This window comes from Scedosporium apiospermum, assembly GCF_000732125.1.
Source record: "Scedosporium apiospermum strain IHEM 14462 chromosome Unknown SEQ_SAPIO_0088, whole genome shotgun sequence".
In the NCBI taxonomy this organism is placed as follows: Eukaryota; Fungi; Ascomycota; class Sordariomycetes; order Microascales; family Microascaceae; genus Scedosporium; species Scedosporium apiospermum.
Window position 1 is genome coordinate 913,737 of NW_015971789.1, and position 22,533 is coordinate 936,269.

General features: G+C 51.1%; 4 protein-coding genes and 3 pseudogenes across 4 annotated transcripts; 4 read left to right on the top strand and 3 right to left on the bottom strand.

Annotated features, from left to right (window-relative positions):
• Positions 1-2,739: 2,739 nt before the first annotated feature.
• On the top strand, positions 2,740-3,696 carry SAPIO_CDS3246 (annotated as a pseudogene; the record flags this gene model as incomplete).
• Positions 3,697-5,711: 2,015 nt separating this feature from the next.
• SAPIO_CDS3247 (Uncharacterized protein) lies at positions 5,712-7,197 on the top strand (the record flags this gene model as incomplete). Its single annotated transcript, XM_016786082.1, has 4 exons — positions 5,712-5,810; positions 5,911-6,230; positions 6,325-6,645; positions 6,741-7,197. The coding sequence occupies 4 exons, from the start codon at positions 5,712-5,714 to the stop codon at positions 7,195-7,197; spliced, it is 1,197 nt and encodes a 398-aa protein (XP_016644088.1).
• Positions 7,198-7,940: 743 nt separating this feature from the next.
• On the bottom strand, positions 7,941-9,602 carry SAPIO_CDS3248 (annotated as a pseudogene; the record flags this gene model as incomplete).
• Positions 9,603-13,039: 3,437 nt separating this feature from the next.
• SAPIO_CDS3249 (uncharacterized protein) lies at positions 13,040-14,467 on the bottom strand (the record flags this gene model as incomplete). Its single annotated transcript, XM_016786083.1, has 4 exons — positions 13,040-13,132; positions 13,230-14,015; positions 14,081-14,169; positions 14,299-14,467. The coding sequence occupies 4 exons, from the start codon at positions 14,465-14,467 to the stop codon at positions 13,040-13,042; spliced, it is 1,137 nt and encodes a 378-aa protein (XP_016644089.1).
• Positions 14,468-17,202: 2,735 nt separating this feature from the next.
• Positions 17,203-19,837, top strand: SAPIO_CDS3250 (uncharacterized protein; the record flags this gene model as incomplete). Its single annotated transcript, XM_016786084.1, has 5 exons — positions 17,203-17,539; positions 17,852-18,008; positions 18,477-18,794; positions 18,866-18,929; positions 19,013-19,837. 5 exons carry the CDS (start codon positions 17,203-17,205, stop codon positions 19,835-19,837), a joined length of 1,701 nt encoding a protein of 566 aa, XP_016644090.1.
• Positions 19,838-20,333: 496 nt separating this feature from the next.
• On the top strand, positions 20,334-21,155 carry SAPIO_CDS3251 (annotated as a pseudogene; the record flags this gene model as incomplete).
• Positions 21,156-21,449: 294 nt separating this feature from the next.
• SAPIO_CDS3252 (uncharacterized protein) lies at positions 21,450-22,052 on the bottom strand (the record flags this gene model as incomplete). Its single annotated transcript, XM_016786085.1, has 3 exons — positions 21,450-21,751; positions 21,859-21,908; positions 22,039-22,052. 3 exons carry the CDS (start codon positions 22,050-22,052, stop codon positions 21,450-21,452), a joined length of 366 nt encoding a protein of 121 aa, XP_016644091.1.
• Between the last annotated feature and the right edge of the window lie 481 nt (positions 22,053-22,533).

The following is a 22,533-nucleotide window of genomic DNA, read 5'->3' on the forward strand; positions in this document are numbered from 1 at the left end:
TGGTGTCTTCATTCCCTTAGTGCCCAGTCCATTTTTCTGGGTCCTGACCCGACTATCATTTTAATCCCCAAACTTTGGAAAGATCGCGGCAGGCTCGTCCACTCCCGCCTTGCCCTCTTCTTTCCTTTTTAACTGGTTCCCCCCTCCCCACTAGAATAAAAGGCGTCCGACCAGTCGCCAGACCGTGCCCGACTTAATTCGCCCATTCGCCCGCCAAACCCAACACAACCAGCAAATCAGCACCCACAATTATTTTTCGCGACACCTCGACAAGAAAATCGCCCAGACAGATTCAATTCCGCGACAAAGCAGGGCCCTATCATCGTCAAACATCCGCTCTTCCTAGTATCCATTGGCTAGAAGGTTAATCAGGTGACGTCAATCGTCTGCGGAAAGCCTTTCTTCAAGGACAGGCAGCTTCTTTGGAAACATCCATTCAGAACGTGCGAGAGCTCTTCGAGTCTCGCCCAGATTTCTCCCGAAGGTAAGAAGCTTCAACACCCACTTCCCCAACACGACGCGACGAGACGTGATTTGGGTACGTACCCCCTCGTTTGGTTCAGCCCTCATCTCAGCTCTCTAGAGCAGACGCCATCTCGTCTAGATCCCCAGTGATGAATGCGTTCCATCTGAGCAGACGACCAAACTGCCTGTTTTCCGGGGCCAAATAATTATCGCATGTCTTGCATTCCCTCCATCTTCATTTGCACATTTTTCCTTTTCGTCCCGAAGACTGCTCCTCTTTCATATTGGCGATATCAATTTGACACTCCCTTGCTTTTTTGCCACGCTTTGAAACTATGCGGCACAATAGCTAACTAAACACTGTCCAGCGGCATTGTCCCGGCTATCATCCCATCCTGCCCGATTGGATCTTTTGCACCAGCTCCCCAAAAGGCCTAGCCAAAGCGAAAGGTACGTAAAATTCGTTTCTCTGGCTCCCTTTGCGACACACCCATTTTACGCGCTGGCGTTCTGGCATGTGGCATGCCGCTGTCTCGAGTGTTTGCTCTTCTTCGAACCGCTGCATCTGCTCTTGTTAGTTGGCGCCTAGTGGGTGCCTTTCACAGGCTGCTTCCAGAAAGTCTGGCCCAACTTGCCGGATCCATATGCGCCTTCCTGTCCTCACACACGACGTCAATCCCTCCTTTGTCCGAGTTCCCCCCTTGTATCCTAGTTGGGATATCCCACGGGGCCTCGGTCCTTCGAACGAAGCCGCGAACCAAAAGGGCAAACGGTCGAGAGCGGGGAACATGGAAGAAAATTTACATGGAACCCGCGCCTTGGCCTTTAGCCTCGAGAGTGGCAATACTGCTTCCTCTTTTGGTCGCCTTTTTTTTCCCTTTTTTTTTTTGGCCTTGTCAATCGTCGCATCTGCACTTCGGCTAGGACTTGACATGTTTATTTTCCATCATGAAACTTGTTGCCTGGCTTCCTTCACGCTTTGCGATTCGCCACGCCCTCGGGTGGACTCCCTCTGTGGTGCATGGGAGGAAATGTCAGGGAGGGATAAGCGCCTGGCTCCAACCGCTCTGCAAGGCGGAGCCAAGTCCCAATTGCCTCGTCGCAGTGTAACATTTTACATTTCGTTCCCCCTCCTCAGTGGCTGCACTTCGAGGCCGGGTAAGCAAGTAGCGCCGCTGAGAGCCAAGTGTGGGCCAGATGCATGCATGGCAGGGCCCTGCCAACACATCACAGACTGCGGCCCAAGGCACGCACAATTTACCTTGCACCCCCCTTCTGCCCCCTTCCAAGTATCCCATGTCTCCATGTCTTCTGACAAAGCGTGGCTCATCCCTCTTCCCGTCACCTCGCCCCATACCACCATTACCGCATGTCACTCGCGCCGCGACCTTCTGTCGAAGCTATTACCTCCCCGTCTATATGTTTCATATACGAGTAAATGCGTGCTAACAAACACGGCCGAATAGATCTTCAGGGACGGCAAGGGTGATATATCCATTTCTCCCTGTAATCATTTTTTCTCCAAGCCTCGATTAAGGGCAAGAAATTGCTCGGGATTCGCTTTAGTTTCGTTTCAACGAAATCGAACCCGTGCTTGTTTTCCTGGCCCGACCGTTGAAGATCCGAGATCCTGTTTCGTCATCGCCAGGCTCCTCATCGTCTCCCCACCTGTCATTTTCAGTGCAGTACTTCGCGACAGGCTCCTCTGCATACTTGGATCGCCTGTCCAATACTCAAGGTAAGGCAAAGCCACTTATACGTCCCGCCCCGCAACCTCGCAACCCCCCCGTCCTGCATATGCCGTGGACGACTATTTGGGCAGCCCACTTACCACATTCGCCTCTTGCCAGCTCATCCACGCATATCCAATAGATTGTTGGACCCATCCACTCACAACCCCCAACATCAACTCCCAAGGGACCACCGACAACGAGGTACCCAAGTGTCGGCAACGCGTGCCCAACTAATACCCAAATTCCTGGGCCATTTTAAACCTCTACCCTCTGAGTAGGCGTTTGAAAGCGTCAATACCTATTCGCCATTCTTATTTTCCCACTATCCTCGAATCGATACCCACAAAGACGACCGACCCCCTTCCCCGCCCAAGACGACCCCAGACGCCGAAGGTCATTGATCCCCTAAAGACACCAACGCCAAAAACCCGCGCGGCACCTTCGAAATCCAATTGGCGCTCACATACTCGTGGCGAAGACCTTTGGATTTCATCGCAATCGGTGCTCTCGGCTGGTTGAGCTCGACTCAGTCCAGCGGAGCATGGAGTACGGGCAATACGCTCAACAACAGCAACAGAACGCTCACCCATATACCAACTCTGGCTCAGCGAACCCTATAACCTCGCCGACAAGCCACGGTCTTCCTTCGCACACCACGCAAGCGTCTCCAATCCTCTCCCAACAACACACTACCCAGAACCAACACCACAACATGTATCAACCACAGTACGGGGTGCAGCAGCCGATGCACTATGGCATGCCACAAATTCAGGCAGCGGCGATGGCTGCGACAGCAGCAGCATCTGGATCGACTTACCCTTACATGTCGTCCGACCCCGGTCTGCCGCAGCGCTCACCTACGATGGGCGCGAACCCGAAGAATGAGAAGAGAGGACCTCGGTCGCCGGCGCAATTAAATAATGTCTCGCAGATGGCCGGCCAACGCCAAATAGGTCAAGTCGCCAGCCCCGGTGTCCCCGGCCCCCAGGCGATGATGGGTCACGTTGGACGCCCGGGTGTAGGGCCGGGAGCTATGGGGCATCCTCAGTCGATGCAACACCCGCAAACCCCCGAAATCGCGACGGGACCGGTAGAAGAGTCTCCTTTATATGTGAATGCGAAGCAATTTCACAGGATTCTTAAGAGACGTGTGGCGCGACAGAAACTCGAGGAGCAACTCCGGTTGACATCCAAGGGACGGAAGCCTTACCTCCACGAGTCTCGACACAATCACGCAATGCGACGACCTCGCGGACCGGGTGGCCGTTTCCTCACAGCTGAGGAGGTAGCGGCTATGGAAAGGGAAAAGAAAGCGCAGCAGGATCCACAAGGAGGTGACTTGAAGGAAGGAGATGCGGGCTCTAACCAGGCAGAAGTGACGACGACATCGACTGGTGGCACGAAGCGGAAGTCCGACGTAAATTCGAACTCGCCGAACAAAAAGTTGAAGTCGGAGGCGAATAAAGCCCAACAAGGCGGTGGCGGACAGGCGGCGTAATTTGTGTGGCAGGGATGGGGGCTCTCACATATCCGCTTGCCCCAGCTCCGACGCCTAGCGACTAGCGACTAGCGACTAAGCGTGCACACGCATTTGTTCCGACGCCTTGTCACTACTGCTATTACTTTCACCAAGCCTCGTTCTTTTTTTAATTCCTGGACAAGCGGCATTCTTCCCCCCATGTTGCTCTTAACAAATCAAGGGCCCTGAGGAGGTTGATGTTGGACACTCAACTCGTACACTTGACTGGAGAAACCCATGTCATAGTCTATCGAGAATCCACCGCGCATTTCTGGGATTCTCTAATCAGCAGAGATACTCCACAGCCTCAGCCTTTTGGCTTAGGATGCGGGTAACTCCCAATTTTCGCTCCCAACCTCTCGGAGCATACTCTAGTTATTTCTTCTACCTCTGATGACAGCCTCTTGACTGGCAACAGCATAGGGCGTATCTACGGACCGGGGAGAGGGATGCATAACAACTTGGGAAACGGGCAGGAAAGAATGTATGGACGATTCGACGAAGGATACCCCCTTGGTTTTTTTCCTTAATTTTTTTTTCTGTTTGTATTTTCTCTCTCTAAAACTCTATCCCCTCAAATCACCGATTTCTTTTGACTCGTATTTATTTTCCCTCCTCTTTCATAGCCTCGTCTTTTCCTTTGTCATAACTCTCTCTCCTCTCACGTACGTACGCACATATACACATTTTCCCTGTTTTATGATGGGAAGTGGTTCTGTCCCCCGTCTATCGAGAGCGTCTTTTTATTTCATTTGATGCAATCATTGCCTTGTTTTCTTCTGTTTCTACCCTTGATTATACTGCTATGAAATTCCGGCAGGGGCGCCGGGAGAAACTGGTCTGGTTACCATGGGAGGTAGTTTTGAGTTGCAAGGAATACATGGGATGGGGAACAAAGGCATTTGTGAATTTGGACTGGTATACAGGATAAGATGGGGGGAGGGAAGAAAAAAGAAAAAGAAGAAAAAAAAAAAAAGGAAAACGTCTAATCAATACGATTAAAATTAAGAGAGAAGCGCAACAAGGTATTTGCGGCGGTGGTGATGACTGTGATGCGAAGAGAGTTGTCTTATTCTTTTCTTTTGTCTTTTTTTACATTGACGGCGAAGAGGAAAGAGACTGCCTTTTGATTCCCCCCCATCGACCTTGTTTTTCTTCTCGAAAAAAGGCGATGCTGTCCTGGAGGAAGCGAAACTGATATAGAACTTTTTTGATGAGGGCCCATCTGTCGCCGGACATGGTCTGCCATGAATACAATCATAGTACTAGTCGAGAGTTAAGAAGTGCTTCGTCCATTGTCGTATGCATTGTCATATGCAAGTAGAGCCGAGCCGATCGTTGGCTGCTAGATGGGTACTCGGGGCACTGAGATCGATTTGATGCGTTCGACGGCGCATCCTCGACCACGTCAATTGGAATCAAATGAGAGGGCAGTTCGAGATGACGGCGCCTTATACGAAGTAGAGAGGGAGTAGTTTACTTCATAGGGGTGAGAGAGCGTATCTGGCCTGGCCGATTGTTTCGGTTAGTGTCTCGTGCCCCGATGCCTCGTGTCTCGCGTCTCGGCACCGAACAATTGCGAAGCCAGGCCAGACCAGGTTTCTCCAATGAATGTCGCCGTTGAGCCTCGGCATGTTGCAGCTCGCCAGCTTAGCTCCCACCATGCTCGACCCTCCCCGCATGCCCCGACGCCGTGCAAATCTACCAAATCTAGCAAAGCAACCTCCCATGTAGGAAGCTGACCTCGGAATAATCGCCCGGGGTTTGGAAAGCTAAAAAAGTACAATTCCGGGAAACGTGCAAAGTATATAATTTGGTCCCCAAGTGCGAAATATTCCCTCCCGTCCTGTAACACTAGTGGCTTCAATTTCACCTCCAAAGACAACGTTGAAAGTCGTTGCAGGAAGTAATACGGGGTATATTTTTTGGGGGGGATTTAAGCATTTCGTCATCCTGTCTGGAAAAGGTAGCCTCCTCACGCGCTCCCTCACACCATGGCTGGTCCGATCCGGCACCCAATCAACCAGGCGAACCTGGAGCGATATCTCCAGGAACACGTCCCGGAGATTAAGACGCCCCTCGACATTAAGCAGGTAATTACCCACTTGCCTTTCCCACCTCCCTTCTCCAAATTATCAATCCTCCATCCCATCGCAAATCGCTGACCATCGAAACCCCCCCAAACCTTCGCAGTTCGGCTTCGGTCAATCCAATCCCACCTACCAACTCACCTCCGCCACCGGCATCCGCTATGTCCTCCGCAAGAAGCCCCCGGGCAAGCTCCTCTCCAAGACGGCGCACAAGGTCGAGCGCGAGTACCGCATCATGCGCGCCATCGGCGAGGCCAACGCCCAGGGGTCCGCGAGCGTGCGGGTTCCCGTGCCGAAGACGTATTGCCTGTGCGAGGACGACTCCGTTGTCGGCACGCCGTTTTACGTGATGGAGTTTTTGGACGGGAGGATCTTTGAGGATTTTAGTATACCGGGCGTGGATCCCGAGACGAGGACGGCGATGTATGTGCTCCCCCCCTTCCTCTTGTTTTGCGCGAATCTTAGAGAAAATACGAAAAAGAAGCAGAACAACTAATAGAGATGGCAAACATAACAGGTGGGCAGACGCAATCCGCACCCTCGCAAACCTCCACTCCATCAACCCCGCATCCATCGGCCTCGCCTCCTTCGGCAGAGACAAGGACTTTTACTCGCGCCAGATCAAGACGTGGTCGACCATCTGCAAGGCGCAAGAGGCCGTGAGCGATGTCGAGTCGGGAGTGAAAGTCGGACCCTTGCCGCACATGGAGGATCTCGTGTCATATTTCGCCGATCTTAAGAAGCAGCCTGTTGACAGGGCCGTGATTGTCCATGGAGATTTCAAGATTGATAACTTGGTCTATCATAAGACGGAGCCGAGGGTTATTGGTATATTAGAGTAAGTTTTTATCCCCCTCACCCTCTTCCCCCCTAGTACATGCTGCGCTGGCAATGAGATGGGCAGACTGCTAACATGCTCTTTGTTTTCACCAGCTGGGAAATGTCCACAATAGGTCACCCCCTTTCCGACCTCTCCAACCTCCTAACAGCATTCACAACCGCCCCAGCCCCCTCCTCCCCCTTCACAGCCTCCCACTCCTTCGTCTCGAACCCGGCCTTCATCCCCGGCAACACCCCGGGCCTGCCCACCCGCGAAGACCTCATCGCTATGTACGCCTCCGCCACAGCCTCCGCCTCGGCGGCCAAGGGCAAGGGATCTGCGGGAGGCTACGACCCCCGGCCCGGCGGCGAGGTCTCCTGGGGCGCCGCGTTCAACCTCTTCAGGCTGGCCGCTGTCTTGCAGGGCATCGCGGCGAGGCAGGCCGTGAGGCAGGCGAGCTCGGCGCAGGCCGCTGTGCATGCGGCGGCGAGGGGGCCGTTGGCTGAGCTTGCTTGGCGGATGATTGAGGATAGGGAGAAGGAGGGTAGGGGGAACAAGGCCCGCTTGTAAACCTTTTTCTTCTTCTTTACTTATTGCAGATGTTCGTGTTTTCGTGTTGGTTAAATAGCATCAACATGGTGATAGAGGGAGGAAGCATTAGGACTATATAGACGTATACAGCCCGAAACGCATGTGTATGGAGGAGTAGTAGAATAAAGGGCTTGGTTCAGCCGCGTTACAGCATTAAATATGTCAATTCAACCATTGCCTTTATAATAATAACTTAGTACGCCTTGCCCGCCTTGCCCTTGTGTTTCCGTCTTCGCCGTTTACCACTGGAATGAAATGAAACCATTGTCTTTTTGCCTTTTAACAAAACCGCCCTTCGCCAATTTCCTCCTTACCAACACCGTGTTTGAAAGATGAACCAGACCTTGCATCAACAATTCAACATGAGAGAAGAAAGAGAAAAAGAAGAAAGGGTGAAAATAGGAAAAAGAAAAAAAAAAAAAAAAAAAAGGAAGCAAAAAAGGGGGAAGAAGAAAAAGAGTGTGGAAGTAACATGATCCGAGGGTTGAGAAAAGCAAGGAAGAGGAGCACGAGAAAGTGTTTAAGAAAAGAAAAGAAAAGAAAAGTAATACATGGGTAAAGTACTTCGTACATTCATGCTCATTGTCAAAGAGCTCCCTGGAGAATACAGACATGGCGTCATTTCCCGAATTTCGCGCTTGATAATCAGCGGCCGAAGACTGTCCAGAGCCCTCATCTGAGAAAAATGGGCGTTGTTTCGACTGTTAGAGTGGGGCCGACATTCAAACCATGTCGAGAATGGCTTCGTCCCATCCGGCGAAGTCGATATCGAACCAGTCCTCAAGGTCTCCAAGGTCGCCACCAAAGGGTCCATCAGGTCCGTCGTCTAAAAATGGGTCAAAGCCGTCGACATCATCGTCTTCTCCCGGGCCATCGCCAATCAAACTGTGGCCAAGTAAGTCGTGCCAGTGAAGAAGGAGCGCTTCGCCGTCGATGCGGTCCGCTACCCACTTCTTCTTCAACCAACTAGGACCGGTGATAACATGGACTCCCTTCTTGTGAAGATGGTGCGGATCGCCAACAGCTTCTAGGCTGCGGAAATGGCGTCCGAATGAATCGGTGAGATGAGGGGCAGCCAGACACATAAAGCTCAACGGTCGTTCGGCAGCCGTGATTTGCACAACGATAGTGTCCGACTTGGACTTGCCCTTTCCGACGAGCTTCTTCATCTGCTTGCGCAGAAGATTGTCTGGGCATTGGTTTGTGCTGGGAGCGCCATCCCAGTAAACGTGGAAGGTGGAGTCAAGGAAGGTGTCCTCGTCGTCGTCATTGGGATCCTGTATGCTTGTCCTGGATAGGTTGAGCTGGATAACATCGTAGAGCGCATCCATGCGCACTCCACCAGTCGCGGTGATCGGGAGAGTAGTGATCGACATGGGTCCAGCGGTAGATTTTTCGGCAGGCTTGCTGACGACGGGATAATCGACTGTAGCCTTGTAATAGTCGTAATACGGGTGAGCCAGATAGTTCACATTGACATGGGTTCGTTCGCAGTATGCAAGTCGCTGCATCGGTGGCTGCCTGACCAACATGCGCCGCCAGCTAGCACCTTTCCGAAGGTATTTCTCCATCTTGAGGTTGTCAGCATCAGGCCACTCTATCGCCATCTTCCATTTCGGCGGGCATCCAGGTCTGGAGACGCCGGCTCCAGCACTTTGTAAATTAGTAATGAGGTCGATATTAGGGTCGGCGTGCCCAGTAGGCACAGCCGCTCCGTTCGCTCCAAGCACCTCGTTAAGCGCCGCCATGGCGCCAATGTCCTCCAGGGCACCATCTTCATCATTATACAGCAGGTCGACATCAATTGGGTTCACAGATGTGCCGGTCATATTCTCGGCGTTCGGATCAGCGTTGACGACCTTGACGTGGGGGTATCGAACGTCGAACATGGGATAAAAGTCCAAATCTTGGAAGCCGTGCATGTGATGGCATGGTGGAGTCTTTCGAAGAGAAAAAAGGTGGGCAAAATGCTTCTCCAATATGGGGTTCTTGACGGGCTTGGGCGTGGGTTTGCCAGGGCTCGCGCGGATGGGTAAGAAGAAGAGGGCCTGCTGGATAGAAACGGAGGTCTGGATCACGCTGTGCCAGTGTTTGGAGACGCGACAGGCAGTGGTGAGAAGAGTCTCTTGGTCGCACGCAAGTAAGATCTTCTCAAGGAGTTCAGTAATGGCTAAAACACGCCGGACGGTTGAGTTCGTGGAAGGCAGAGCCTGTGTGGAGGGGTGGTGGTCTTCCTCTCCCTCCCCCTCTCCATTGCCCTCTCCCTTTCGGTTAGGAGGCGACGTAGGAGTATATTGTGACGTTCGTGCCCTCTTGCAGGGCTCATTTGACTCGCAAACGGCAGATAGTAGGCCTTGTCGTTTGCGGGCTGTCTTGGAAGCCATGACGACCTGTGTGTTCCGCCGGCGGGCCGACAGCAACACCGGACTATAGACAGGATTCCTCCCAACACTGCCCCCTATTGTTGGCTATGTCAAATATCGGACGTCGGTTCGCCAGCTAGGGAGAGTTGAATGAATGGGTCAGAGAGGAAAGGCTGAGAAGAGAGAAAACGGCGAGAGAGGGGAAATATTAGTATCCTGCCATGCAAAGCACACTGCTGAGTACTACCTGGTCGTTAGTCTACGGTTGGCCAGTGCAGAGTTACGGGAGTTTTGAGGGGGTTCGCGAACTCACGAAGGACGAGGAATTGCTGCCCGGAGCATTCAGAGCCTGCATGAAGTGTATGCAAGTGAAGGGAGGGAGGGGATCAGCGTCACGGCTGCGTTTACATTTGGGATAAAGTGAGATCAGAGGAACAAAACTAACGAACAAGATACGTCAAGACATGTGAGAGCAAAGTATTACGTGAGTACAGCATGGCCGTTACTGCCTACTAGGGGTACCTAGGGAACACTGGCCCAAGGATGGCTCGAGCGTACCATGGACGCCGCGTGTGTCAAGCTCCAATTGTCTCGACCTCGTTTGTTGGAGAATGGAGACGAAGATGGAGACGAAGAAACTAGCTCATCAAACATTAAAACATTAAAATGATTTATCCAGTACGAAGTCAGAAATCCTAGATTTAGAAAGATCGTGATGCGTCGAGTCTATGGAGTATTTCACGGAGTCAAAGCAAGTTTTGAGAGGGAGCACTTTTACTCGGTAGGTTCCTGGCGGAATACGCAGTACAAGTCCTACAACTAGATCGCCGATCGTTCTGCTAGGTTGTCCCTTCCACATTGCAGCCGCCTCCACGCACTTCCTTCATCAACTTTCAGCTCCAGTCGAGGTCCAGAACTTCCAAGACCAAACAATTTGAATGCTCTTTCCTTCAACTGTTCGTACATCCAAAGGTACATCGATGTAATTACCAATACTCCATTGATACTGAGGTACAATTAATTAGATTGGGCGAATCACGGGAATTTTGAGCGGGTTGATCTTGTCTGTCACAAGTCCTCCCTCTCCCTGTCCCGGGAGATAAAGATCAATTGATCCAGACGACACTAGACCGAAACACGGAGACCGGTGTGCTTTGGCTTTTCGTTATTGCATTAGGAAGGCTCCTTCGTCGTACTACACCTTAGTAAAGTGACACCCTGATCTTCAGCCCAACTTCACTAGTTGTGTTGCTCCATGTTATATTCACTTGAATGCCACATCTGGTATTAGACTTGAAGTGAGTCGAGGATCGGTTGGCCTACGAAGTAAGATGAAATCACACCCACAAATTCTCAAGTTCTCGTTACCTTCGCATCTACCTACCATGGTATGGCAGGTTGGCGACGTACTATCGAGGACTTGCTCCGTAGCTTCGCTGACGCGACTGACAGAGAACGAATCTCGTGTTCCTCCTCTCTCCATCGATGCCCGGTAAAAAGCAACATTGTGAGAGCCAAGGTCTGCTGCCTCGCAATTCAGCTGGTTGAGGCTCATATTTGCTTCACATTATATTTTACTATTATTATTAGTAGTAGTAATAGTAGTAGCCTTTTAATTTGCTCCCTCTCTCCCCTAATTTTTCTCCGGTCTAGCAATTCGAATGTCGCGCTCAGAGTGCCGTCGTGGTGTACGATGTTGGGATGAAGCGGACCCCTCAACATTATCGCAGGCACTGGAGAGCTTCTCCCAGTGAGTCAGTAGAAAGTCGTGCCTTGAATCTCACCGACTCGTACTTCAGTCCAAACGGGCTAAAAAAAGAATAAAAAAAATCAACGAGACGTTCGATCAAGGACACGTTGATTAACCTCACTACGTTCACCGACCAGCTGGCGCTCTCTCCCCCGGTCTCTTCCTGCCAGAGTTTTCGTGCCCAACTGACAAATCCCGAAACTCATCAGGCCCGCCCCGGCACACCGGTACGGAGCATCTCGAAATTACCTTGAAAAGAAGTGCTGCTTTTTTTTTCCTAAGTCGTTACCTTCAAAAAAAGAACACTGCGGCCGGCGATTTCCGTCGCAAGTCAGTGCAACTCTGGGAGACGAGTAATAGCAACTGCGGGCTAATTACATAAGATTCCTGGAAGCGGAACTGCCAGATAATGTTATAGGACAAAAATGCTGTGAAGTGGCATCAACCAATATTACTTGACCTGAGCACCGAGGTATAGAAAGCGGAATTTTTGCGTTGATCGATAATACCTGTACAAATCGAATCGATCGTTTTCAAGTGTTATGTTGGTCCTGGGTGATGGGATCGAAGCTGGAGATCGACTTTCTTAGGTTCTTTCTACAAGTTTCAAAACATGCAGTGGCCTAGCAGTGGCTCCTGGTGGCTCCTTGAATCTATGAGTCTACAGTATGATTCTCCCAGATCGCTAGATCCAGCATTAGCGCACCTCTTCCCCAACCCGACAACGTCGTAATTAGTTCTTATTCGAAGTTTGGACGCACCTGGAAATGAAGCCACTCCCTGAGCTATGCCATATCACCAGGCGGGGGTCTGCTACATCGCTAGTTGAGCAAACCCCATGTTTTTCTTCTTTCCCCCATTGATCCTAAAGCTTGGCATTTCTTGGCTTTGGCACCTTCCTCCCACGTCGTTTTCCGCTGCCCCGTTCTCTCCCCATTCTCCCCTCAAGTTCTGAACAGGCATTCTCCAACTTTTGGAGCAAACACTTCTACCCACCAGGTCATGTGTCCATCCAATGGGACCAGACTCGCCAGGCCGCCCGCAGGGATAGCGACCTGCAGCTCAAGAGTCCACAAGTTGATTGGATGCCCGAGCCGAACATGTCCAATAGACCACGAAGATAATACGGGGAATGGGTGAACAAAACTAAGCTCTTTAGGAAGTAGACTTGTATGCATTTTTTAGCGCAAAATAGCCATGACCCCGTCAAAGGGTAAGGGGCATGGGGCAGCTCTCTTGAGGGGCAGTTTTATGTTAGTTTTCGGATGTGTTTTGGCCCCAGGTACGGAGGGTTTGGCACTTTGTCGTTGTTTCTCGGTGCGAGTCGGTACATATGTCGGGTCTGGTGTAAGTCAGATTAACCCAGTCAGTTCTCTACTACTTTCCGAGGCATGGAAATATTAACTGTGTATGTGGCGGTTTTGGGTATCGTATCCACAAGGAACGTGAATTTTAAAAGAAAAAATTATAATCAATATAAATCCACAGAATTCAAAATCATAATCATGAGCTTCATCAATAAATCCAGGTGTAGCCGACTTTCCATGCCCCACCCGGGGGATCTACCAGCAAGATCCATCATGAGCATCCGACACCGACCTTTACCGATCGGACCGAAACTGTGGGGACAAGCAAGTATAGGGGACCGATAAAGGTTGGAAAAAGAAGAGTGCCGAGTGTCTGGTCTATTATATTGGGGGGAGGTTTTTCAGTCGTTCTGGAGAATGTAGCCATCGGAAGAATATTCCGGTGGAAGATCCGATCGGCACCAGATGTTGACAGGCGAGGTCATGGCAACACACTAGAACTCGGCATTAGAACAAAGCACTTTCAGGGGAGAAGTTTGTGGGCGAACGAGTAAAGGAAACATGAAAAAAAAAAAACGGAAAGACGCATACCTCGATGTTGTCTCGCTTTCCGCTCGAGAACCCGACGACCACATTCATGGTATAACTCCGGGCCACGTTGGAGGACGAAAATGAAATGGGCACTTCGGGAACACCCCGGTCTCGCCAGAGATTGCTATCAATCCTGCAAGTGCCCCTCTTCCCTCCCGAAATGAGAGAGAAATCTCCGTTTATGGAGCAAATGGTCGTAGTTGACTCCGTCGCTCTGCTAGCAGGACCGCTCTGCACCGATGTAGCCGCCGTCAAGGAAATATGTAGTCGTCGTAGCCGGATGCAGCCGAGGCACGACATCAAGTCTTCCGTTACCGTGATATCCAGCTCCATCGGTACGGGCTGGCCGAGTTGTAAAACGGTAGGCGATGGTAGTGTAAGATCCACTTGCAATGCGGGACAATACTGGGGAAGATATGGTGCCTCGTACGGCGGGGTGACGCCCGGATTCAAACTGTCCGCCGCGAGCATCGCGCAAATGCTCGTTGTGGGAATCGATAGGGGGCGATGAAGCACGACGTGGTTCGGTGGCCGGAATAGAATCGCGTGCTTCTCTACTAGCTTCGAGCGCACTTTGGACGCTGTGCTGACCTCGACCCGAACAGAGTAGGTGACGGTGGCCCTGAGGTCATCTTCGCGCATGTCAAGGCTTGGGGGTGCGTAAAACTGCGAGCATGGGGGGATGGGGAATTGAAGGCGAAATGGAATCCGAAGATGACCTTTCTCTAATCCTCGGTGGTCCTTCTCATATGTACTGGGGTTCAAAGTGTGATGGCAATCTAGGATCTGGAAGAACCGCGTTAGTAGAACTGTGACACCCATTTGGGCTTGAGAAACATCGATAACCTTACCTTCTTGGTGATTTTGATACCTCTAGAATCCGGAAATCCGTCTATCCAAAACTCCTCTTCAACAGGTACGAACGACAAAGTCAGCTTCCCTAAACTCACGATATTCGTCAGTTATCATGACCTTCACGACGAGGTCTTCCGCAGAGGGAAAAAATGCGGGTTAGTATCGGAGCCGCATCGGGTCCGCCTTGGGGGGGTCAGGGCAACGGGAGATTTACCAGTCAACGACACCACCACGCTTGTGATAGAAACATCTTTCTTTAACTCTAGTTTTATGGCGCCTCCCACGACATCGCCGACCGTAAACCATGGTCTGCCATATGGATGTTTGATGGCGATGTCGCACTTCATGGGCTGCGCCAGTCCGCGGAGATGCGAGATGCGCATGAGTCCAGGGGAAAGTTCATAGAACCGTAGAATATTTGAGGTCGTCCATCTTTAGATTTTACCACGAGCCTCCTACGTCAGCCGCCTGTAGGTGAAGATATTTTTGAAATAAAAAGAAAAAAAAAAAGGTCGGCCCAGCAGGGACGAGTCAACCCGGCTGCCCTGAACCATTTATACACCATATTGTACCCATGTAAGTGCAGTAAGTGCAGTAAGTGCAGAGGGGCAAAGCCTTGGCAACATTGGCAACAATTGAATGGGGTTTATGGGGTCTTCCCCAGACTCCATCGGACGACAAACTAGACTAAATCAGGTATCAATGGGTCTAGGGCCGTAGCTTAGGTTGGGGTAAAAGTTGGAGGATTCCACGACTCCACTCCTCGTACATGGCGGGCTAGAGGGTGCGACATATCGTCGAGGGCATCAATGATCAGTGCTCGCTCCCCTGTTTTTTCCTTTAGGCCGAATCTGGCAATCTTAATGGGACGGTGCTTGGCCTGATTGTCTCGTCTTTTGGGGTCACGCATAAGATTTGATCCTTCCTGCAGGCATCTTCAGAGTTCCATGTCAACCTGGCCTCAGCCAAGCCTCGACTTTCTTAAAAAGGCCAGTCGACCACGTCAAACCCATTCCATACTTCGTAATACTCCGAAATAACGCGGCCCCCCTAAACGAGCAATGGCCCTTTATTCCCGCATCGAATCTAAAATTTCGTGTTCCGAGTTGTTCATGATGAGATCGCTAAGGTGTCTGGCCGTCGGGGGCTTGCTCTCTCGGGCATTTGGCTTCTTTTGAATTAACGCCCGCTTTCCCCAAGCGTTCCATCAATCTTCTTGGCTTTGCTGTATCTACTCGGTACGCCTGCCCGTTACATCTACAACGCAACCAGCCTCGATGTTTTCTCAGAGGCGCACTACTGACTAGAACAAATTCTCCGTGTGCCGAGCCATGTGCACGGCAGGGATTGCAAGCTCACCTTGCAGCGATGTTGTGATTTGAAGAATTGGATGAAGCTTCCTAGACAGCCTTGCCCGATCTGGTCTCCTGGTCTCCGGCCGAACAGACCATCACGTCGGAACCCCCGATGCCATGTGAAATGAGACGCCCGTTTCTGCGGCCCGGGGAAACGGGAGCAAGGGGTCTGGACATCATTCCGCCTGTTATTGGCGAGATCGAAAGCACGTCTCGCCAAGGCTCCTAACCGGCTCGGTAGTGACATCGGCAGAACGTTTTGTTCGCCAAGAAATAACTCTCGATAGATGCAGGCAGGCAGGGTTCAGGATCTGCCCATAAAGCTTATATCTCTTCTTTGCGTTGGATTCTGGGTGACCAGGGTGCGGCCTGCTCACACGTGGGCATCTTCCACACTTGAGTTTGGGGGTCTAGTCCCTCCCCCGTTCTCACTCTCACCTCCTTGCCCCCTCCGCGCTGGAATTGAACTGCCATGAGAAGATGGCTCACTCCTAAAGAGTTGTAGAAGTTTGACCAGCTCAGCGCGACAGCCCAGCAACTGCTGGGCGGCGCTGCCCAAGAACACGAAGCGACAGGAATGGCGTTCGGAGAGGATATTCACGGAGCAGATGTATAGTTCTCATAAATAGTAGTTTTGAAACATCGGCGGGTGTCTTATACACCGCAGTTGGTCTTGCTGGAATTTAAGTTGTGTGTGTGTGTCAAGACTAATAGTATCCAAGGCGGAGTGGCGGGCCTATGCTTGGTGGAGGGAGCGGTCAAGAACCGAAAAATGAGAGGGAGAAGAAGGAAGAAGTCGGAAACGGAGTGCTGTAAACAACAATAATAACCTAACTGCGAAAATTATTGATGCAAAAATATTAGACGTGATGCGGCGAAATAGAAGCCAAAAGATAGGTGAAAACTGTGTTGAGCCGACTGGGTGTCAGTCGTGATGCCGCCGTTTTACACCCTCTCATTCAACAGTTTCAATAGCGTACGTGACTTGAAACTAGGAATCATGGGACGACGGATTTGAGGATGGGGGAACCGAGTATATGATTAATGGTTTTCTATTCCAAAATTTTGAGGGCGATATCGACGAGTCAGGTTTTGAATAACTGACTGCAGCGAAAAGTACAGTGTACACTCCAAGTCAGCCTCGTCGTAGTTTATGAAGTTAAGTTTAATTATCTTATCATATCCTAAATCTCGATGCAAGGGCTGAGGTGGAGTGGGTGGTGCATTGTGATGATCGGCGGAGGAAAGAAAGTTGAGGGCCCCTCCGGGTATTACTAAACTTCCGCTTTGCAGTGTACACTACGGAGTACACTACAGTGGGTGTACAACCGCCTGGGTATCTTGAATCTTGCACTAGCCACCAAAGTCTCAGATCAATCAATGACGGTGTTCCTCAGTGGATATGCACCTTGGAACGAAGCATTATTGGTCCAATCACTGTTGCCTCATAAATCACAGCACAGATATGCATTCGGATTTCAATTTATCAAATCAATTCGAATACAACATATCATCAGTACACTGATTGATGCCCTGCGACATCCGAAAGACGCGGCTCTTTCCATCTCATCGAAACCATCTCACATCACGCGCTCAGCCACGTCTCGTCGCGCTGCATCCCTTCCATAAGAAGACCCAAGCCATCTATTAACCCTGATAAACATTCGTCATAACCTCATTCCTCCATTGGTGGCAACGGCAGACAGGGCCGGGTCTGAACCGTGATACGACACCCAACCGCCACCTTACGTCCACCCAACGATATGTCCCAACCCGGTTCCCGTCGTCGGCGGAATACAACTCAGATCGAAGGTATCAACCACATTGGCGAGCGCCGGCCTCTTCTCATCCAGCTGCCAAGTGATCGGGATCGGGATCGGGAACGGGAGCAAGACCAAGAACGGATTCCTCTCTATAGCTGTGTCTCCAACCCCCATAGTCACCTGCCGGTTTATACAAATATCCACAGGATCCGCCGAGACGTCATCTCTGTCATAGAAGACTACCTCAGCCAAACACAATTGACAGACGTCCGTATCAATATCACTGTTGTGAGACCCATAGTTGATAAGCTGTATGAATTGGACGACATCTCGATTGGTGAGTGATGCATTTCCATTCCCATCTTGCCAAGACATCATATATGCACGCCCCAGTTCCCCCCCATCGGAGGGAAATAAGCATATATCACCTTAAGGATACATTCTAACCTAGGAACGTCGGGGCCATAAGTATACTGTCTCCTCGTCAATCGAGCCCAGTTCCTCCACGAACAGTCCCATTTGAGCAACCGCCATAACGTCAACTTCAGTCGTGCCACCCTGTGTGAGCTTGTCGCTACTCGGATTCTGAGACGGTTTAGCGAGGATAACCATGGAAATGAAGGTCTTCTTATCCTTTCTCATATTCTAGTAGCTGGTTTCGAGCCATTTCAGAATGCGCCAGAATCTGTTAAGAGGGAGTTTGAGGAGACCACCTCCTGGCTCTACCATCGGCCACTACCTGCTCTCGAGATAGCCATCCTTACCGAGAGCAAGTACTTCTTGAGTTCGACTCCTTGCCAGAAAGTGTAAGTAAAACTATGGATTCCGAGCTTGAAAGAGGTCGGCATGCTCCTCCCGCTCAATGCACTTGTTGACCCGACCTTTTTCCTTTTTAGCACAAATGCCATCTATCAAGGGCGGGTGATATACACCCCATCGGGGCTCCTTGACTTAATACCGGATCATTACAAACAGAAACCGATATCAATATATGATCCGCGTGAAGGACCGCTGCTTAACCAGTATCGCCTCATAGTGCCAAGGACGAGGAACATTCTCGAGCTCATCCAATACATGACGCTGACTGTGCTCTATGTGGCATTCATGGCTGAACGGGACTCCTCGAGACTCAGCATACTTGAACTGTGTTTTTCGGTTTATGCTTTCGGATGGTCTCTCGAGCAGTTCGCGACGATTTTAGGTCACGGATGGTAGGCTTTTTTTGTTCGCCTGCCCTTCCCATACTTCAGATATATACTCACCCTTTCTACCAGGCATGTCTACACCCAGAACCTGTGGTCATTCCTCGATGTTGGGTTTATCGCCATTTACGCGGCATACCTAACGTTGCGGACGTATGGCTGGTACATGCACGATTCAGAGCCGGGTCAACAAGCACTCGACGTCATGGCGATAGCTGCGCCGGTCGTCATCCCTCGACTCGGGTTCAACTTGCTGTCGGACAGCATGGTCTTTCTGTCATTAAGGGCAATGATGGGAGACTTCGCCATGTTGACAGTCTTGTCAGCGTGGTGTTTCGTTGGCTTCCTCATATCTTTGCAATGGTTGCACCCAGGAAGCCATGATCCTTTGTATGCTCAGAATCCAACTTGACGCATAGTCAGTCCTCTTACAATGACCCTTGCTGACATTAGTTACACAGTACAACCGGAAAGTGGATGCTCTGGATTTGGTTTGGTCTTGATGGAACAGGCATCCAGAGATCTGTAAGTCTACCCAATTATACATATCGAAACCTTCCCTGGTGACCACCCAAACTTCGGATACTGATGAGATGCTCGCTTGCCAGACCGAATTTCACTGGCTTCTCGGCCCGTCCCTGATGATTGCGTTTGCATTCCTTGGGAATACACTCTTCTTGACTATTCTAGTTTCTATTTTGTCGAATACCTTCGCCGCCATTGCTCGTGACGCAGCGGCAGAGATTCAGTACCGCAAGGCAGTCGTTACGCTAGAGGGTGTCAAAAGCGATGCTATTTTTGCCTATCAACCGCCATTCAACATCCTAGCCGTGTTCTTTTTCGTTCCCCTTCAATTTGTTCTTAGCCCTCGGTGGTTTCACAAGATTCACGTCGCAACCGTGCGGCTCGTCAACCTACCGATACTCCTCGCCATTGCCCTCATGGAACGGCGCGTGCTGTGGACTCCTACCCTCACATCAAGGTTGCCTCGAGTCGGCTCGGCACGGTTGACCCGTCCATCGCAGTGGTTCTGGCAGCGGTGGAATATTGCAGCGCGTCAGGATATCCGTGCCGTCTTCGACATGCCTCCTCCCGATACGGTCGAGGAAGCCATCGCCGCCGACGACGAACTCACTCACCACCTCATCCGAAGGCAGTACACACATCGGGACTCCACGCATCAGAGCGAGCGCAAGTTTAGAAGAAGAGATTCTACATACCCCGGCCTTGCTCCCCAGATGAGGGGTTCGGTCGAGGAGTCAGAGGAGGCGCTTGATATTTCTGATATGGATTCGCGGCTGAGTGCAGTTGAGGCGTCTACCGCTCGTATTGAGAGGTTACTGGAGAAACTATGCTCTCAAGAAGAAAGGAAGAAAAGGCCGGTGCCGGAAAGCACAGATGGGAGTGCGACTTTGAAGGACGTGGATGGGTAAATGAATTCGAATATCATCCACTTCCTTCCAAACATGTGAAACCTTGCTTTTATACACATGCAAACACACATTCATGTATAAATATATAGAGGCCTCCGAATTTGATGGATCAAGCTCGTGCATTCAGCTTTGTTCTGCACCTGTTTTCTGGATGTTTGAGAAAGTAGATGTGTTGATGAGCAATGGTGTCTAAGAGAAGCAGTGATGGTGATGGTGATGATGGTGGTGGGGTCGTCGTTCAAATCGAAAAGCTCAACATTGAACTTTTAATGCGGACGACTTAAAATTCAAACCTCACTTCGTAAAGAAGGCAAGGCAAATCGACGAATTAAGCTTATATATTATCATGCTGCCTCTCAACTTTACAGGAATAAGATCAATGATATAAACTCATCCGCCATTCACCAGCCAAGATCTTGTTTCCGCGTAGCTCATCAAAAGAAAAAAACGCACACTCGTCGCTCACCTCACCATCCACCCCACCAAGCATCAAAAGATGCTGCCAACTCCGGATACCTCCCATATTCCAACTTCTCTAGTCTACGACCCGGTAGAAGATTCATATCTTCTGCTCGACACCTTCTCCTCTGAAACGGAGCGCACTTTTCTCAAATCCCACTTCTTCCCAGAGGTGCCATCATCCTCATCGACGCCGCTCCCATTTGTGCTCGAGATCGGCTCCGGCTCCGGCGTGGTCTCCGCATTCCTGACTGCGAATGCGCGATACATTTTTGGAGGAGGAGTGTTATGCGCCTGCACGGATCTTAATCCCCACGCATGTCGTGCCACTCGGGAAACCATCACAAAAGAGCTCGCGCGGAAAGACGGCGAAGAGAAAGAGACAGCCGAGCAACTAGATGTTGGTACGGGCTTGTTTCTGGGCGTCTCCAACGCGGACCTCGAAGGACCTTGGACTCGGGGCATCGTTGATGTTCTCGTCTTCAATCCACCCTACGTCCCTACGCCAGAACTGCCTGCGAAGCCGGCGAAGTTGACTGATCCAGCCACCAGCAAAATGGAAACCCCCGGGCTTAAGCCATCGTTTGAAGAGGAAGAGTATTTCCTTGGTCTTGCATACGCAGGGGGATATGAGGGGATGGAGGTGACGAATCGCGTGATCGAGAAGCTTGGAGATGTCCTGTCGCCTCGGGGCTGCGCTTACATCGTCCTATGCGCGCAGAACCATCCCGAACAGGTGAAGGAGCGGATACGTGATATGGGCCCCGAGTGGAGGGCGGAGACGGTCGGTTCAAGCGGGAAGAAGGCGGGCTGGGAGAAGCTCCAAATCATGCGAGCATGGAGAGAGAAACCCCAATGATCAGACAAAGATTGACGGGATTTGGGAGACAGCCTCTACGGAGAAACCAGCCAATTCTTTTGGCTTCAGAAACTTTTTTGTAGCTATGTTTGGTCTCTAAGTGCCCCAACGCCAGGATACCAAAACTTGCATAGGAATCAAATATATGCAACCCCAAGCCCCGGTTCTTATCCCCAGCTTTCCTTTTTGTGATCGCCGAATCCACCTGCTTATATTTCATTATCCCATACCCCCCAACAGCGTAGCCACCGTATAACCTTTCCTTACGACAACAACCCCAACCGAGAGAGCACCTCAACCCCGCCCACGGAAACCACGTCCCCTTCCCCTGCCACCACCGCGACCGCGCCCGCGCCCCCTTCCGCCACGATCCGCCACTTCTTTTCGGGCCTTGTTCTTCGGCTTTGGCGCGTCGTCGATGAGTAGAGTGTCGAGAGGCAGCGAGTCGGGGAGGATGAAGTAGCGGATCGTGCTGCCGCGAATGTTCATTGTATCGAGAGAGATGGGGTCCTGGCCCTTGGCGGTCATGCGTACGTTTCGGAGGGCCGTGTTCATTTGCGGTGAGACGGACATGATGGTGCCGTGGACGATCGTGCCTAGAGGAAGTATGAATTGTTAGCCATGTGTATGCTTGAGGAGGTGCGGAGGATTTGTGCGTTGTTCCGCCGCGATCCTGGCCGGCCGGAGGAAGTGGGTGCCATACCATTCTTTAATTCTATGGTGACCGTCTCATTGGCACATTTCATCAAAAACCTGCAATCGGAGAAGCATTAGTCACTGCATCTCGAGGAGAGCGGAGGAGGGCCCCGCGCCCGTTGAGTCGCGTGGCACCAAGCGAGCCTGGGCAAGACAATGACCGGAGCGGGGAGGTTCAATCGCATACCTGACGAGCTTCATCGTGGCAGGACTGTCGTGAAAATAGATTGAAAAAAACGTAGGCGGGAGGCGAATGGAAGAGCTGGCCTGGTGCGCTACCCTTAAACTCGGTGTGCTCGTTAAGGCTTGGGTCGGTGCGAGTCTCTGGTGGGAGGCTGAAGCTATAACAGAAATTGTTTGGCAGGCTGTCATGACAGTGGCAGACGGAGCTTGCCGTCCCCAAGAAGCTGCCCAAGCTACCTTTGTACTCCAGGATTAAATCCTTCTCGTCACGGGCCAAAATGGTTTTAAATCACGTGACATAAGATTGATACGCCGTCCCCAAGGGGTCTAGGACGACAACTTAACTTGCTCCTCTCGAGACAAATGATAGAAACATTCATTTTCCAGGAATCCTCAGTAAATCACCTGGTGTTTCTCTCTTCTTATTAGGACAATCAACCGGCGAACAGTGTCACTTCTGAGAGGTTCTTCGTGTCGCTCCGGGAGAGCCTTAGAAATC